Source organism: Chiloscyllium plagiosum, unplaced genomic scaffold (assembly GCF_037043375.1).
Source record: "Chiloscyllium plagiosum isolate Xiang-an unplaced genomic scaffold, Cpla_swu_hap1 HiC_scaffold_10, whole genome shotgun sequence".
NCBI lineage: Eukaryota > Metazoa > Chordata > Chondrichthyes > Orectolobiformes > Hemiscylliidae > Chiloscyllium > Chiloscyllium plagiosum.
The window spans coordinates 23783888-23802970 of NW_028270148.1; the positions used below are offsets into that span (position 1 = coordinate 23783888).

At 42.5% G+C, this 19083-nt stretch overlaps 1 protein-coding gene across 5 annotated transcripts in view; it reads right to left on the reverse strand.

Moving 5' to 3' along the window:
* Nucleotides 1-19083, reverse strand: part of ltbp1 (latent transforming growth factor beta binding protein 1) — a 425536-nt gene that overhangs the window by 206080 nt on the left and 200373 nt on the right. For all 5 annotated transcript variants that reach the window (XM_043695510.2, XM_043695509.2, XM_043695511.2 and 2 more), the window contains 3 exons: nucleotides 11415-11437; nucleotides 9592-9682; nucleotides 8260-8358 (listed from right to left, as the gene is read on the reverse strand). In XM_043695510.2, coding sequence (XP_043551445.2) covers nucleotides 8260-8358; nucleotides 9592-9682; nucleotides 11415-11437 — 213 coding nt within the window. The remainder of the gene's footprint in view (nucleotides 1-8259; nucleotides 8359-9591; nucleotides 9683-11414; nucleotides 11438-19083) is intronic.

The following is a 19083-nucleotide window of genomic DNA, read 5'->3' on the forward strand; positions in this document are numbered from 1 at the left end:
GCCTACTAATTGGGCAAAGTGGGAACAGCCGCAAATACACGCAGCAGTCAGCAAAAAGGCAAATGAGTGCTTCATCACTTAGCCCTCTCTTTAATGGTCAAACTGAAGGAGATGTTGAGTGAAGCTTGTCTTTGTTTCGGTCACTCGGAGATACCAATACTTTACGCTTTGTTTACAGAGTGCTTCTTCCAGCACACAACTGCACGTATGAACCTTTTGCTGCACAGTGGGTACAGGTGCCATTACAGCACATGACAATGTTTGGTGTGTGAGGGAATCGCGGTGGGGGGGGGGGGACCGCAAATTTCTTTGTAGGTGCTCTGCCTGCAAACTGACACCATTGATCTTCCACGTTTTGTAAGCAAAACAGCAATATAAGATTGAAGAGTTGCAGTAGACAAGTGGCTACTCAAACCCACTTTGTCTTCAATACGGGCTTGGCAGATCTTCCACATTCCAATCTTTATCTTATTTCCATCAATCCATTTAGTGCCCAGCATCTGTCGCCCTCAGTCTTGAGCATGCTCAATGACTGAGCATCCACAGCCCTTCAGAGTAGAGTTCTAAAAGATTTATAAACGTTCCAGTGAAGACACTTCTCCTCAGGACGGACCTAAATAGCCAATACCTCGTTGCGAAACAAAGTCAGAAATTGCTGGAGAAACTCAACAGGTCTGGCAGCATGTGGAGAGAAAACAGTCAAAATTTCAGGTTCAGCAATGTTTATCTGTGAGACTAACCCCGTGACCTTACATGGCCCTGCAGGGGAAAGCCCTGTGTCAGTCCACAATAAACATCATAAATGCTTAGCTCCAAATAAAATTCAAGTTGCGAAGTCTTCCAGTTCCATCACTTTCACTGATATAGGGGTAATACAGTTAGGAATGAGACTGGGAAGGAAGTGAGAAAAACACATTTCTGAGACCAATATTTGACATGAATGTCTTGCACCTTTTAAGTTCAAGTTGAACTGAGGGATTCTTCAGCTTGTTGCCAAGAACAGGAAGAGGAAGTGACATTATTCAGGAGGTCATAGGTTACCAACTGGATGTGTCCCCCCTCCCCGGCATTCATGACCAGTGGAGCAATACCTCAGAGTAAGAGGTTTAGATTAGATTACTTTACAGTGTGGAAACAGGCCCTTCGGCCCAACAAGTCCACACCGACCCGCCGAAGCACACCTACCCAGACCCATTCCCCTACATTTACCCCTGCACCTAACACTGCAGGCAATTTAGCGTAGGCCAATTCACCTAATCTGCACATTTTTGGAGTGTGGGAGGAAACCGGAGCACACCCACGCAGACACAGGGAGAATGTGCAAACTCCACACAGTCAGTCGCCTGAGGCGAGAATTGAACCCGGGTCTGTGGCGCTGTGAGGCAGCAGTGCTAACCACTGTGCCACCGTGCCGCCCACATTGGTATCGGTGAGAAATTCCACAGTCCCCTGAAAATCTGTGGGTCAACAAATATCCCTAACACTGACTGGAGGTCAGACAGGTTAAAAAGAATTAACTCAAACAGGGTCATCTGTGCACGGCTCCCAGCTCTCAGTTAAAAGGTAACGAGAGTGCTCCTCGCACATTGTCATCTGAGAGTTTGCAAAGTGGGATATGTTGGAACCTGAAGCATGACAATTGTTGCACTGTGGTTTGTGAGGGGAACAAGAGTATATTTTTGGTTCAAACCAAAATTGTTTCACGTCACTTTGTTTAACCTCCCAGCTTCTCCTCAGAAAGATGGCTTTGGGAAGCGTGGCATATCCGTGATTGTGCCCTGGGTACAGGTTTCAACGGCCTTGGTCTGAAGGCACTACGCAGAGAAAATGTGAGGCATTCGCCACCAAAGCGAGAAGCAAAGCTGTACTCAGTGGAGCCAATGTCCTTCACTCCAGCAGCCTGTATCATTCAGGCAAACGATCCAACACTAAAGCTGACACGCGCTTTCCCACTGGGAACACCAGCAGCCAAGGAAAACATCACTACACTCCCCATTAGACATTTTCACCCCTGGTTACATCACCTCAAGTGATTCTGATGCAGTGCTAATTTGCCGAACCCAAACGTATTTTTACTTTCATTTGACCAACTCCAGAACAAATATTTACAGTACACGCTCACTGGGTAACTGCACTGTTAATAATATGATTCCTCCCGATATGCATCTACGAGAATAACATTCAAGATCAGATCAGCGCCAAAATACTGCTGAGGCTGGATTGAATGATGTAAGTTCAACAAGCAAATTGGATGAGCTTTTTGGTGGAAATGTTTATTGTGCAACAAATGTAACAGAGATGACGGACAGGTCCACCCGCCCCATCACAGTGTCCGGCTGGAGCACCGAGAGTTTACTTGTAACCAAATACTTATGAGCTACAGATAGCCCCGAAAAGAAGGACACCAAATGGCTGCAGCTTGCAAATTGTTACCTTCCACGTTGGTTCATGTGTGGAGTAGGGAGCTCCTCTGACTAACAGAAAGATACTTTGTTCTGTAATGCCAGCTGATAACCCACAAACAACCAACCCCTGCAAGCAGACTATCTGAGTCTTACACAGGCTCTGTACACTTTGAGGAGCTGGTGGCATGTTGGTAATACTGCCACACCCAGAGGCCCAGCTGATCAATACTCCGGGACACCTGGTTCAAATCCAGCCACAGCAGGTGGGGGCATTATAGTCATACAGCTCTACAGCACGGAAACAGACCCTTCGGTCCAACTTGTCCATGCCAGCCCGATATCCTAAATTAATCTAGTCCCATTTACCAGCATTTGGCCCATATCCCTTTAAACCCTTCCTATTCATATACCCATCCAGATGCCTTTTAAATGTTGCAATTGTTCCAGCCTCCACCTCTTCCTCTGGCAGCTCATTCCAGACACGCGCCATCCTCTGTGTGAAAAAGTTGCCCCTTAGGTCCCTTTTATATCATTCCCCTCTCACCTTAAACCTATTAAAAGCAAGTCTATATGTGAGTCCAGCCCCACAGCAATGTGGTCGATTCTTCACCACCCTCTGAAATGGCCCATGAAGCTGTTTGCTGTAAGGACAATATGGAATTGCTGCAGTTTACTCAACAAATTCTTGCCAAAAATGTCCACAAAAATACCGAAGAGTAGAAATTTCACCTATCTCCTCTCCTAATGTCTGTGTGTATTTAATAGGAAAGAAAACAGGTTCACTTCGAACATTTCAGGTGGGCCACCCGTTGATGACATTGCCCCATACACCATGAAGGCTGGTGACATGATTGGCCGAGTGTGACAACTATAGGATTACACTGAGGCTGCAGAAAGAGGTAGTGATGGGTTGGATTTAACATGCCCCCACAACTGGGATGGGCGGGGGGGGGGGTTGCATGTTAAATGCAGTGCATGCTACCTGTCCACCCATCCATGCCCCTCCCTGCTACAATTTTACTGACAGCAGAGTGAGCATTAGATAGCCCATGGACTAGTGAACCAATTGAGGCTCCTAAATGCACAACTAGAGCAGTCATTATCGCCACCACTCGGATTAGGCTGGTGGCAGGACAGAGCTATATCATTCATTCAACACAGCAGCTCCCCCCTGCTGTGGACTGGGCAAAGGGGCCCACATCCCTTTATTGGCTTCCTGAGCCCACTGGATTGCCTCCATCCTAGGTTCCTTCCATAACCACTTTCCTAACTTTTTTAACCCCTCCGCCCCCTTCCATCAAACCACACTCCAAAAGGTGAAAGGATTTCCCAAAGGATTGGTACAGGCGATGGCCTGTGACACTATCGCTAGGCTTGTCATCCAGAGAGACAGGTAATATTCTGGAGACTTAGGTTTGAATCACACCACGGCAGGTGGTGAAATTTGAAGTCAATTAAAAAAAATTTTGAAGCTAATTTCATCCAATGACGACCCATGAAAGACCCATGTGGGCGGCACGATGGCTCACTGCTGCCTCACAGCACCAGGGTCCCAGGTTCATTTCCAGCCTTGGCCGACTGTCTGTGTGGAGTTTGCACGTTCTCCCCGTGTCTGCTTGGGTTTCCTCTGGGTGCTCCGTTTTCCTCCCACAGTCTAAAGATGTGCAGGTCAGGTGAATTGGCCATGCTAAATTGCCCATAGTGTTAGGTGCATTAGTCAAAGGGAAATGGGTCTGGGTGGGTTACTCTTCGGAGGGTCAGTGTGGACTTGTTGGGCTGAAGGGCCTTTTTCCACTCTGTAGGGAATCTAATCTAATCATTGTACAATCCCATCTGTTTCATTCATGCGCTTTAGTGACTTCAGTTTGTAAGTCCCTTCAGGGAAGGAGCATGCTGTCCTTATCTGGTCTGGCCGACATGTAACTCCCAGACCCACAATAATGTCATTGAATCTTAACTATCCTCTGAAATGGGCTAGCAAGCTACTAGGTTCCAACTGAGGGCAACTAGGGATGGGTAATAAATGCTAGCCCAGATAGTGGCGCCCACATCCCATGAACGAATAATAAAAACATTATGTATCAGTTGTTTCTCAAACACACACTGATCAAACAATACCACCTGTTCAAAGAACTGATGGAAGAAAATAACTTGAAGGATATCAAGATTAGTAATAATTCTTTGTCAAGACCACAGTTTTAATAGATACTGACGTTAATGCACAACTTTTCTATATAGTACTTTTAATACAATAGAAGATCTAAAGTTGTTTCACACAAACAATAATAAACAAAATTTGACATGAAGAGCTATTTAGACAGATAAGAGCAAAGTAGCAAAGGTTATCTTAACGAGGGAAGTGAGGAGGTGAAGGAGTTTAAAGAGGGAATTCCAGAACTCAGGCAGCTAAAGGTTTGGCCATCAGTGGTGCAGTGATTAAAACCAGGAATATTCAAGAGATCAGTATCGGAATAGTGCAGATATCTCAGAGATCTACAGGACTTGGACAGAATACAGAGATAGGGAGAGACAACCTCCCAAAAAGATCTCAAATTAAAGAGGACAACAATGTAGGTTAGTAAGCACAAGGGTGATTGGGTGAATGAGACTTGCAGACGATGAGACACCGACTAGGAGTGTGTCAAATTGGTCAATTCTAGAGTTAACAAAGGCACAAGTGAGGGTTTCAGCAATGGATGAACTGAGACAAGGGCCCTGTCAGCTGATGTTATTGAAGTGGAAATAGGCTGCTTCATGATGGAGGAAGATGGAGTCAAAAACTCACCTTATTGTCTAAGATGAACCCAAGGTTGTGACCCGTCTGATCTATCCTCAAACACTTAGTAAGGAGAAGGATGAATTTGAATAGAATTTGGAGATAGTCCAAAGTCATTGGCTTTGGTATTCCAATAATAAACAGGAGGAACTAACTGCTCATCCAGTGTTGAATGTTGGATACACAATCTGGCAATTTAAAGACAGTGGAAGGGTCAAAGGCCATAGTGGGAAGATTGAAATGAGCTTCATTACTGATGCTGCAACTTTCAGATGGTGTTGAAGGGCCACATATAGTTGAGAAATTAGCTGTCTAGGCTCCACAAATAATGTGGTAAACAGAACAAGACTCCAAGCCCTCCAAGTCAAACAGCAGTTGCCTCTGCAATCTGTGTAATATTTCACTAGGCACAAGCTGTAACGTCCAACAATAACTCTGTGCCTACAATGTTCTGGTCACAGCTGTCTCCAGTTTTAATTTTACTGGACAAGAGTCATTTGCAAACACCTAAATACAGAAGGAACCTTTGTAAGACTCAATCTAATCTTTAAATAAACATTGCTGAGGATGTTTAATAGGAAACTAAATCCACTGTACTAATTTAATTACTTTAGTAATCCTGTTTCCAAATATAGAGTCAGACTTGCTTTAAACATCCTTCACCTGTTTAGCTGCAGAGAGACAATAATGAAAGCTGGAACACTCAGATTCGCTTTAAAAGCCAACAGACTATTTTTAGCATTATTTTAATTGTTAAAAATTCACATAGCAAGGGCTACTATAAAATTTCATAAGACAGTTAAAAAGTAACCCTTTCTTCACTTTTACTCACAGCTTCAGTTTCTTAGGAGTCTCCATCATCTGTACTTGCAATAATAATTGGGAGAGAGTGAAAAGTCACGTCCATTACTGTAGATTAGTTCTGACAAAATGACACACCCAGAGTTCATTTGCAAGCCAATTGATGTTGGCACTATCACAAGTCATAATGTTAAAAATCACACAACACCAGGTTATAGTCCAACAGGTTTGTTTGAAAGCACCAGCTTTCGGAGCACTGCTCCTTCATCAGGTAGTTATCGAGGATAATATCATAAGACACAGAATTTATAGCAAAAGTTTAGTGTGATACAACTGAAATTATACATGCTGTGTCCTATGATCTTACACTCTACAACCACCTGATGAAGGAGCTGTGCTCCGAAAGCTAGTGCTTCCAAATAGAAGTGTTGGACTATAACCTGGTGTTGTGTGATTTTTAACTTTTCAACCCCAGTCGAACCCTGGCACTTTCACATCATAAAACACAATTGTTTTGCTTGAACTTTGCCGATGTAGTTCATTGCTTTCTGAACGTCCCATTTTCAGTAACAAACCTTGTTCAAGTCACTCTCCTTTTATAATGTGACATGAATTTCATCTATTTACTACTTTCAGAAGACTGAATCATTTCATTATATGCCCAAAATACTAGCAATGGGGGAGGGAGAATTGTTTTGAAGAAGTGATCAGAACATTGAGTAGACAAGTGGGATGTCACGTTGCAGATGTATTCTAAAAGTGAGGCCACTGGCGGAAGCTGTAATGTCTAATGGTAACCTCATTCTTAAGATATCCTACAATGTTCTGGTCACAGATGTCTTGCATTCTGGTCATCTTTCCACAGAAAGAAATGTTGTCAAACTTGAGAGGATGTTGAAAACAATTTATAAGGATGTTGCTGACTGGACAGTTCATTTTGCAGGGAAAGGCTGAAGAGGCTGGGGGTGTTTTCCCTGGAGTGCAGAGGCTGAGGGGTAACCTTATAAAAGGTGAATAGCCAAGGTCTTTTTACCACAGTGGGGGAGTCCAAAACTGGAGGCCGTAGGTTTAAGGTGAGAGGGGAAAAATTTAAAAAGGACCTGAAGGGTAGCTTTTTCATGCAGAGGGTGGTGTGTGTATGGAACAACTGCCAGAGGGAGTGGGGGAGGCTGGTACAACATTTAAAAGGCATCTGGATGGGTACATGGATAGGAAGGGTTTAGATAGATAGAGGGCAAATGCTGGCAAATGGGACTAGGTCAGATTGGGATGTCTGGTCAACTTGGAATGTAGGGTGTGTTTCATTGTTGTATAGCTCAATGACTCTAAGTGAAAACAGGGCTTACAGCAGCTTGTGGAATTGGTGGTGGTGGTCAGTTAGCTCAGTTCATTAGAGAGCTAGAATGTGATGAAGAATGATATAACAGCATGTGCTCACTCCCTGTAACAACCCTGGTCTGTCACAGTTGTGCCTCCTCCTTTTATCGCAGGTTTGTAGATTGGTGCCCTCAAGCTATCCATATCTAATTAGCTCTCTCTAATGGACGGGATACATACGGCCCTATGTCAACTGTGAGTAAATATTTAAATTATTGGTTTTCACCTAAGCAAAATGACTGGCTTTAATGCATTCATTGAAAATTACCTAAAATGCAATCATATCCCGCAATTCATGCCATCCAGCACAATTCTGCTTTGTGGAAAAAGTTTAAATGCTGTGAGAATAAAATTAAATATTGGGGAATTAGCCCAAAGGAAGGAATTTGGTTGAATCTTTTAACCCAGTGGGCAATGGATTTGTTGAATAAGTTACCAGGTGTGACCATTGAAGCGCTTGAAATTAAGAAATATTTGGGGGTATTTCTAAGGAATTTGAATTGAGGAATATGGTGGGAGGCAGATGAATGCTTGATCTCAAAGTTTACGTTCAAAAGCGAGTTTCCTCATTCCAATAGCTTTTCTCCATTTCTGACAGTTTGTAAATTTCACATTATCACCCGATCATATTCCTCTCTGGTCGAGTCGGAATGTTCACAGAAATGAAATTTTCAGGAGTGGTCTAAACTAAAGCTTGATAATACAAGTCACCAAGATTAAGCTTCTTTATTTAGGTGATTGGTGTTCCAACACAAAGGAACAAATAACTATGGCTTCTGCTAACGTAACTCTGGCACAGATAAGCAGAAATCCCAGTGTATCTGGAGGCTCCTGCAGAAAGTTATGATGGTTGGTCGGGAGGAGCCCCGAGTTAATCCCAGCGACTCGTGTTTACTGTACCTGCGACTTGAGTAGATGCAATGAAATGGGTCAGACTGGAGGTAGACACATCTGGGGCAATGTGGACCGGGTTCGGAGGTGAGGTTTTTTCCACCACTGCTGTTATAAAATAAGAACAAAATAAAATCTACAGGTCAGAATGCAAAGTAGTGTAGCAGTTCATTTTCACCTTTAATTAAATGTAGCTTAACTTCGCCAAGGGCAGCAGACTCAGCACGGGCAGGAGAGTTCAAACACGTTCTCACAGGTTAGGGTGAAGGTCACAGTCAGAGTTAGGATTAGGCACAGGGTTGGGGACATGGACAAGGTCTGGGTTTGAATTAGAGTTCAGAGTTAGAGTTAGATTCAGGCATAGTGTTAGGGCTAGGTGTGGTAGAGTTCAGAGTTCGAGTTAGATTCAGGGATAGTGTTGGGGCTAGGTGTGATGGTGAGGGTTATTTTAAGATGGTCACCCCAACAATCAATCCTTGTGGATGACAAAAGAAAACTGTTGCAGGGAAAGAGGCCTTTTTACAATGTGCACCCAAACAGGATTCTCCTAAGGCTAGGTCTCAGCCAGGAACGGGAGCTGCTTCATCATGGTATATGTTGCTGGATTAATAATCCAGAGGCCTGGATGAATACTCTAGTGCCCTGAGTTCAAATGCTACCATAGCAGCTGCTTCATAAATGTGGAATTAAAAAGCTGGTCTCAGAAACATCATGAAACTGGCCGATTGTTATTAAAAATCCTACTGATCTACTCATTGGGGAGGGAAATCTGCTGTCCTTATCCAGTCTGGCCTACACAAGTCTCCAGAGCTTGCATTATACGTGTGGCTCTGATTGAAATGGCATTCCACGGTAACAAACTGCTTGCAGTCTGGGTTCACCTGGACTAGAGCAGTTTGAGAGGGCAGCTCACCAGCACTTTCTCAGGGGAAATTAGGAATGGGCAACAAACACTGGGCACATCCCAAGCAGAAACTAGTGTGTTAACAGCACCCACTCTGCCTCGGCCTTGCTGTTGTCCCAGAACAAATATGTGAGAGGAGACTTTGGGAAAGAGTGGAGGCAAGGAACTCCCACGTTCAACTTGTCCTATTAAAATTTAGCAATTTGTTGAACTAACATCTCAATCAAATTCCATTGTAGAACTGCAAGTAATGTTCATCACCCTGATGACGCTCCAAATACAGATCAGCAAATGATAAAGACAACAATCAACAGCTAAAAGCATCAAACAGAACAACTGCAATATCCACTGTGGCTACAGCTGCAAAAAGAGCGGGATTGGGGAGAGAACAGAATCAATGCAAAGTGATAGTTGGTCGTGATATAAAGAGAACATACCAGGGTAGCCCGAGTTGATCTGGATGGTGGTAATGCTGGGCGATAGCTGGGGCAGGCCAGATTCCACAACACGCTCATCTTTTACAAGTTCCTAAATTTAATGAAAAGATGATGTTATGTTTCAATTTAAGGGCATTTTGATGAAAGGTTAGTTTCAAAGACTCGGCATTTTTAGAAGAAAGCGTAAGAACGCACTTTCCAGTGATTACTACATCTGAAAAAAAACACTCTTAAGGTCAGGCACTACCACATTTAAATGCTACTTGCATGACCTGATCTGTTTATTGTATTTTTTGGATTCCTCAGATTGTGACATTCACAACTCCTTTGGTTTTCTCCTCCTCTCCTCCTCTTTCCCCTTCCTTTCAGAATTGTCTACCCCTCACCCTACTTCACTGCTCTGAATCCTGCATTACACTTCTGTTTCTCTCTTCCTCCAAATATCTCCTCCCTTCCTGAACAGCTGCCTTGTTATCCTCCACTTCTGTCTTCCTTTCAGCCAAACTTTCTATTTCTAATCTTGATTTCTTCTTCATTTTGATCTTGTTTTTCCTTCCCTCATGTCTGTCTCTCTCTTTCTCTCCTTCTCCCCTCTTCTCCCCTTTTACTCTCTTTTCCCTCCTGCACTTTGGGGTCTCTTCTTCCTTTACTTTGAGCTCTCTCCTCCTTTCAGGAATCCCTCTATCTCTTCTTCAGTACTCCCTCTATCCCTTCCTTAATTCCTACCTCTCTCCTGCCTCTTTACTCTCTTTCTGGAAGGGGTGAGGGTTTTGTAAACTGTAGAATGCACAATCATCACTTGCAGGGTTGGTAGTTAAGTTTGGTTTGGATATTTCAATCCAACAATCCAGAGTTTATCAAATTAACACTCCGGCACTGGTTCAAGGTATGCCACTGTGTTTTTATTAAATGGAATTGGACACTGGCAGGATAGCAATAAATGATCATAACCTGTGGGATTCATGAGCAAACCAGAAAGCAGTTCAAATACTTGTCAGCTTTTACTAACTAAACTAACAGTGACAGTTGCTTTTCTTTAAGTTATAGAGGTTATTATTAAACTGGCATCCGAAGTTTATAGCGTGTTATGTCTAGGAGAAAGTGAGGACTGCAGATGCTGGACATAACAAGTTCAAGTATGTGGCTCTGGAAAAAGCACAACAGGTCAGGCAGCATTCGAGGAGCAGGAGAGTTGACATTTCAGGCGTAAGCCCTTCATCAGGAAATGTCAATTCTCCTGCTCCTCGAATGCTACCTGACCTGCTGTGCTTTTCCAGCGCCACACATTTGAGCTTGTTATGTCTGACTGGTTCAGAAAAATAAATTACCAACTGTCAGATTTTCCAATGGTGGCAGCAATGAGTGTCTACAAGTGGGGATCTGAAAGCTGTTTTGTCTTATGCACATGCTCAGAGTATACCTGGGAAATTTAAATACCTGAGGGACAGAATTCCATCCAGGTCCCTCTGAGAATATTTACCGGAGCCTGGATGGTCAGCAGCTGTATTTTTGTGAGAAAGAAACAAACTGCCATGACAATTTGTTACTGCAGTCTTCACAGGGAATGCATTCAGAGAGACACCTACTCACAAAACTCTCAGCCACGCACTCGTTGAACCTCCCACTATCACATCTGCTGGATGGCTGTGAGCTTCATTACACATGGGCATCTTGTTGCCCAGGTTCAATTGGCACCCTACCTCGAGAATGGATTGAACTGATCTTCATGCCTAATTCTGTGTAACTAATGCAGTTAGAGAATTGAAATATTCATAGCGAACAGCCTGTAATTACAATTGTCATATGAATGTTGAGTAACCTACCTGTTCAGGTGTGCTGGTGGCCACTGGAATGAAAAGAGTTATAAGAAGAGATTAATTCAAGAATATCGTATAAATATCTAACATTAACACGTGCATAAAGGCAGTGTTTCTGTTCAAATTCTAGAAAATAAAGTGGTTTATTTGCAATTAATGATTTTGGAGAACTTTAGACTAATAAAAGATTTAGAAAAGCAAACAGTTGAGTTCATCCAGATTGTGTTGAACCAACATAATATACACCTTCCCGCTAGAGAGGGCACCAGACAGGGCAAGATAGCAAAACTGCCAGTCATGTCAGATGATACACTCCCTCCCAACTTTACAAAATACAATTTACACATCAAAACATAAAATGGTATGTGACTAAAACAAAACACTGCTTAAAATTTAACTAGTTACGTTCCATATTTAACTGGTTATGCTCTATATTTAACTAGTTTATGTTTCATATTTGTTTTTACTGTCATCATAATCTAATAATTACAGAGCAAGCAATATATTTTAAAAAGAGGTATTTTTCCTTAACTGCGGAACACGTCTCACCAAAGTAGAATTTTTAATAAGAAATAGTGAAGAGAACAACCTACCTGGCTTCTTTTTATTTCTGTCTAGGGATGAGTCTAACCCTGTTTTCTCAACATCTCAGCTTTGACATGAACTCCCAATTCTACTCAATAGTCAGGACTCTGACACTGATATGTCTTACTCGCTGTGCTACTCTGGTGAATTCTGTAACACCCAGCAAACTGTCAATTCCGTTTTGAGTTTTGCTTTGGGCCAGTAGGAGGAATTTGGATTACCGGAGGTCTACTTTGCTCTCCACTTCTTCTGTCATACAAATGACCAGCATGACACCGATAGAGTGTCTCCGTATGCATCTAGTCTCTTTACAATGCAAGATGATTCCAAGATTTCAATAATTTCAGCACATTCAGCAATGCTGTGGCCTCACAGGTAATACTAGTTTGACACAACATCAAAAATTCTAGCTCCATCATGGTGAGGAAAATATTCACCTTATTGTCCTCTCCTACTTTATTTGTTTTTAACCAAATATGTAACCATTATTCACAACTGTATCTGTTTGAGTTAACTACTCTAATGTTCCCAAATATACCTTTCTTTATTTGACAGGTTTTGAATTATGTCTTTTATTTTGATTGTTCCACTCCTAGTTATTAGATCCTCGAACACTACTTCAGAGTTTTACTTCTGACTTTTAAGATTTGAATTTATGAATCCCTGTGTCTGCTTTTTAAACTTTCACCATTTTGTATGATTTCATCCTTTGTTATCCACAATTGTCTCCATTGTTTCAAAGAAGGTCATGGGACTTGTCCTCAGTATTCTGCTCATCGTTTATCTCTCATTCACACTACACAGAAACAGGTAACTTGGTCATTATCACATTGTTAACTGTATTTCATAAAGGTTTGGTAGAAACCAGGTTAATTTATGATGCCAACACAGAAACAGAAGACTGACACTCCCATACAAACAAGGGGCGGCACGGTGGCACAGTGGTTAGCACTGCTGCCTCACACTGCCAGAGACCCAGGTTCAATTCCTGCCTCAGGCAACTATCTGTGTGGAGTTTGCACATTCTCCGCGTGTCTGCGTGGGTTTCCTCTGGGTGTTCCGGTTTCCTCCCACAGTCCAAAAACATGCAGGTTAGGAGAATTGGCCATGCTAAATTGCCCATAGTGTTAGGTGAAGGGTTAAATGTAGGGGAATGGGTCTGGGAGGGTTGCTCTTCGGCGGGTCGGTGTGGACTTGTTGGGCCGAAGGGCCTGTTTCCACACTGTAAATAATCTAATCTAATCTAAATGTAGGCCACTCAGCCCTTTGAGACTGCCCCACCATTCCATAAGAGCATGGCTGATCTGATTGTAACCTCAACTCTACAATCATATATATAATCTACAATCTTTCATCCCCTTGGTAATCAAGAATCTATCTCACTCTCCCTTAAAAATATTTAAAGATTTTGTATTCATTGCCTTTTGAGGAAGATTCACAACCCTCGGAAAATAATGTTTCCTCATTTCCGTTTTAAACTGGAACAGCTTTACGTTTTAAATGATGATCCCCTTATTCTAGATTCTCTCACAGGAGGAGCCAAATTTTTAACAAGCACCCGGTCAAGTCCCTTCAGGATTTTACAAGCTTCAGTAAAATCATATCTGAGTCTTCTAAACTCCAGAGGATATGGGCTTAGCCTGTCTAGCCTTTCCTCACAAAGCAATCTGCTTATTCCAGGGATTAGTTTCGCAAAGTCTTCTCTGAACTGCTTCCAACACATTAACATCCTTATGCAAGTATGGTGACCAGTATTGTACACAATGTTTACTCTCGGCTTAGATGACTATCAAAATGCCTTCGTTCTTAAAAAGGCTTCCATTTTTTCCATCCTTTCCCCAAATACCCCCATCAAAGTGTTATATTTCATTCACTGGGTCACTGTGCATTTATCATGTGGCCCTTTCAAATGTTCATATTTGCAATGCTCACAGCATTTGTGCAGGTCTCAAATATTCTACAACCTCAATGTGACGATGAGCAGGAGAGTTTCCCAGATAATCTCCCTCACATTTACCTCTCAAACAACATCACCAGAAAGCAGACCATTTGATCATTTCAACAATATCTTTGCGAGGGCTTATAGTACACAAATTGACTGCAATACTTCCTATGTTATTACAACCATGACTTGACTTCAAACAAACAGTTCACTGTCTGAGAGGAGAACCGAGAAATCATGAGGTTGTAAAGGATACGATACAAATGCAAGTCTGCCTTTGACAATATTCACTATGCAAATAAATTTGTCAGATATGCCTTACCATTTCACCAACTTGTGCCAACAGAGTGGCTCCAATAACTAGTCAGGCTGTTACCATCACCACTTAGTGATGCCAGGGAGCAGAGGAGAAAGCACAAGCAGTAGATTGGGAAGCAATAAATTTAAAGACACCTTAATCAAAAATGCTGCTGCTAACTGTTGCAGAATCTCATATGTCCGGACCAGAGGTATGCATACGACTGATGATAAAAAGGTAACTTGTGCCATTTATCTTTTACTCTTCATAAGTAACGACTTAATGGGAAGATGCACCGACTGATCTCTGACGAGAGAGTCCCCTATCACAATCAACCACTTGAAATCTGGCATACCCCTCGTTACACTGGAGCTATTCTCAGTACCAGAAATCTGGCAGTCAGTGCTACATTGCCCTGAGAGTCCATCACTGCCTATATTTTCCAAAACAGCATACTTGTTTGAGATGGGGAGAACCACAGGAGACTCCTGCACTATCTGCCTCCCTCTCCTACCTTTCCTGGAGGTAACCCATCTACCTGACTGTATCTTTGGTTCATCTCCCTTCCTGCAAATGCCATCCATCAAACGCCAGCTCCTGTAAATTCCTCATTGCCTCGAACTGCCACTCCAACTAATCCATGCAATCCGATGGGATTTGTAACCAAACACACTTCCTGCAGATATAATCATCAGTGGCATGGAAACTCTCCCTAATCTCCCACATCCAACAGGAAGAACACATCATGTTACCTACTAAAGGCCATCTTTGCAGCTTAACAATCTACACACCCAGAAAATAGCATTCTGAGTGCTCCAAAACACTGTTCCAGGCTAACTTAGCAGCTATGTTTTATATATTTAAAGTTTAATCAAGAGACAGAGCTCAATAAAAATATATAATCAAAAAGAACACACTGTACTCACTATTGTAGATTCACAAAAAGAACTAGCCACTTAGCTGCTCCCCTGCTATGACCTTCTCTCACATGTTTCTCCAAGGTCAGATGTGAATTTCACTCTTTGTTTATTTTCTTAGACAAACTCTGATGTCAGGAGGTACTTGAAATCAAACAGTAAAGGCAGTAGCTGTGAAGGTTCATTGCTGTGTCAGATAGCAGTGTAGGTTTCATTCACTTCCCATCATGTGGTCACTGTCTTTGCCTCCCTTCCTCTTATTTTAAAGTGTCATTGTTTTGATCATTTTTTTCCCCCAAGTGTTCCAAAATAGTGCATCAGTTTATAAAACAGTAGTTACCACTCCTAAAATTCGAGAAAATTAGTTCCAACACTGAAAATACCTCAAAAAAAGGAGCAGCACGTACAGCCACAACTTTTTACCATCCTCCATCTTGGATTACCCAGAATCCCCTACACATGTTGTACACATTGGAACTGACAACAGGAAGAGATAAGGACGAGATTCTGAGGAGACAATATAGGAAGTTATGCAGGAATTTAAAAAGGAGGTCCTCATGGATGGTAATATCTGGATTACTCTTGATACAAGCGAGTGAAGGTACAAATGGAAACACAGAGCAGATGAATGCATGGTGAGGAGCTGGCACAGGAGAGAAGTATTCACATTTTTGGATCATTGGAATCTCTTCTGGGATAAAAGTGACCTGTACAAAAAGGACGGATTGCACCTGAGTTAGAAGGATCTAATATACTGGCAGGGAAATTTGCTGGAGCTGCTTGGGAGGATTTAAACTAGTAAGGTGGGGGAGTGAGACTCAGGGGGATGGTGAGGCAAGAGATCGGTCTGAGCCTGGTATAGTTGGAAAAATGAGTTAGTCAAATAGTCAGGGTAGGCAGGAACAAAGCAGAGAATGATAAATTAAACTATATTTATTTCAATGCAGAGGCCTAATAGGTATGGTAGATGAACTGAGGGCATGATTGGGAACATGGGACTGGGATATCAATAGCAATTACAGAAACATAGCTCAGGGATGGACAGGACTGGCAGCTTAATGTTCCAGGGTACAGATACTATAGGAAGGATAAAAAGGAGAGCAAGACCGGAGGGGGAGTGATGTTGTTGATTAAGGATAACATTACTGTTATACTTAGGATGAATATTCCTGGAATACATCCAGGGAAGTTATTTGGGTGGAACTAAGAAATAAGAAAAGGCTGGTCACCTTGTTGGGAATGTACTATAGACCTCAAATAGTCAGTGGGAATTTGAGAAATACATTTGTAAGATCTCAGAAATGTCAGAATAATAGGGTGGTTATGGTAGGGGATTTTAACCTTCCAAACATAGACTGGGACTGCCATAGTGTTAAAGGTTTAGATGGAGAGGAATTTGTTAAGTGTGTACAAGACAATTTTCTGATTCAGTATGTGAATGTACCTACTAGAGAAGGTGCAAAACTTGACCTACTCTTGGGAAATAAGGCAGGGCAGATGACTAAGGTGTCAGTGGGGGAGCACTTTGGGGCCAGCGACCATAATTCTTTTAGTTTTAAAATAATGATGGAAAAGGATAGACCGGATCTAAAAGTTAAAGCTCTAACTTAGAGGAAGGCCAATTTTGATGGTATTAGGCAAGAACTTTCAAAAGCTGACTGGGGACAGTTTTTCGCAGGTAAAGGGATGGCTGGAAAATGGGAAGCCTTCAAAAATGAGATAGCGAGGGTCTAAAGACAGTATGTTCCTCTTGGGTTGAAGGCCAAGGCTGGTAGGTATAGGGAATGCTAGATGACTAAAGATATTGAGGGGTTGGTTTAGAAAAAGAAGGAAGCATATGTCAGATAGATGGAGTGAATCCTTAGAAGATTATAAAGGCAGTTGGAGTATACTTAAGAGGGAAATCAGGAGGGCAAAAAGGGGACATGAAATAGATTTGGCAAATAGGGTAAAGGAGAATCTAAAGGATTTTTACAAATACATTAAGGACAAAAGAGTAATTAGGATGAGAATAGGGCCCCTCAAAGATCAGCAAGGTAGCTCATGTGTGGAGCCGCAGGAGATGGGGGAGATAGTAAACGAGTATTTTGCATCAGTGTTTTCTGTGGAGGAGGTCATGGAAAATATAGAACGTGGGAAATAAATAGTGATAGCTTGAAAAATGTCAATATTACAGAGGAGGAAGCGTTGGACATCTCAAAATGCATAAAAGTGGATAAATTCTCAGAACCTGATCAGGTGTACCCTAGAACTCTGTGGGAAGCTAGGGAAGTGATTGCTGAGCCTCTTGCTGAGATATTTGTATCATCGATAGTCACAGGTGAGGTGCCGGAAGACTGGAGGTTGGCTAACGTGGTGCCACGGTTTAAGAAGGGTGGTAAGGACAAGCCAGGGAACTATAGGCCAGTGAGCCTGACGTCGATGGTGGGCAAGTTGTTGGAGGGAATCCTGAGGGACAGGATGTACATGTATTTGGAAAGGCAAGGACTGTTTAGGGATAGTCAGCATGGCTTTGTGCATGGGAAATCATGTCTCACAAACTTGATTGAGTTTTTGAAGAAGTAACGAAGTGGATTGATAAGGACAGAGTGATCTATATGGAGTTCAGTAAGGCGTTTGACAAGGTTCCTTATGGAAGGCTGGTTAGCAAGGATAGATCACACGGAATATAAGTAGAACTAGCCATTTGGATACAGAACTGGCTCAAAGGTAGAAGACAGAGGGTGGTGGTGGAGGGTTGCATTTCAGACTGGAGGCCTGTGACCAGTGGAGTGCCACAAGGATCGGTGCTGGATCTGCTTCTTTTCCTCATTTATATAAATTATTTGGATGCGAACAAAGGAAGATGGTTAGTAAGTTTGCAGATAACATTAAAATTGGAGGTATAGTGGTCAGCGAAGAGGGTTACCTCAGAGTATAATGGTATCTTGATCAGATGGGCCAATGGGCTGAGGAGTGACAGATGGAGTTTAATTTGGATAAATGTGAGGTCCTGCATTTTGGAAAAGCAAATCATGGCAGGACAGATATACTTACTGATAAGGTCCAAGGGAGCGTTGATGAACTAAGAGACCTTGGAGTGCAGGTTCATTATTCCTTGAAAGTGGACTCACAAGTAGATAGGATAGTGAAGAAAGTGTTTGTTATGCTTTCCCTTAATGGTCAGTGCATTAAGTATAAGGGTTGGGAGGTCATGTTGCGGCTGTACAGGACATTGGTTAGGCCACTTTTGGAGTCATGCGTGCAATTCTGGTCTCCCTCCTATAGGAAAGATGCTGTGAAACTTGAAAGGGTTCAGAAAAGATTTACAAGGATGTTGCCAGGGTTGGAGGATTTGAACTATGGGGGGGGGGGGGGGGGGGGTGTGGTCTGCATAGGCTGGGGCTACTTTCTCTGGAGCATCAGAGGCTGAGGGTGAGAGGTGACCTTATAGAGGTTTATAAAATCATGAGGGGCATGGATAGAGTAAATAGACAAGGTTTTTTTCCCTGGATTGGGGGAAAAACTAGAGGGCATAAATTTAGGGGGAGAGGGGAAAGATTTAAGGCACCTAAGAGGCAACTTTTCATGCAAAGGGTGGTGCATGTATGGAATGAGCTACCAGAAGAAGTGGTGGAGGCTGGTAAAATTACATAATTTAAAAGGCGCCTGGATGGGTTTATTAATAGTGAGGGTTAAGAAGTATATGAGCAAAATGCTGGCAAATGGTTAGGACATCTGGTCAGCATAGATGAGTTAGACTGAAGGGTCTGTTTCCATGCTGTACGTCTCTATGACTCTATGATCTGCTTCTGGGCAGAATATCACATTCTCTCGCAAGATTCCTTCATGGTCTAAGATCAGAGGTGGAGAAATATTACTGGGGCAAAATACAGGAAGACAGTTGTGAATATCTAACTATTCACAGCATTGGTGAGGAAAAAGGGATAGAAC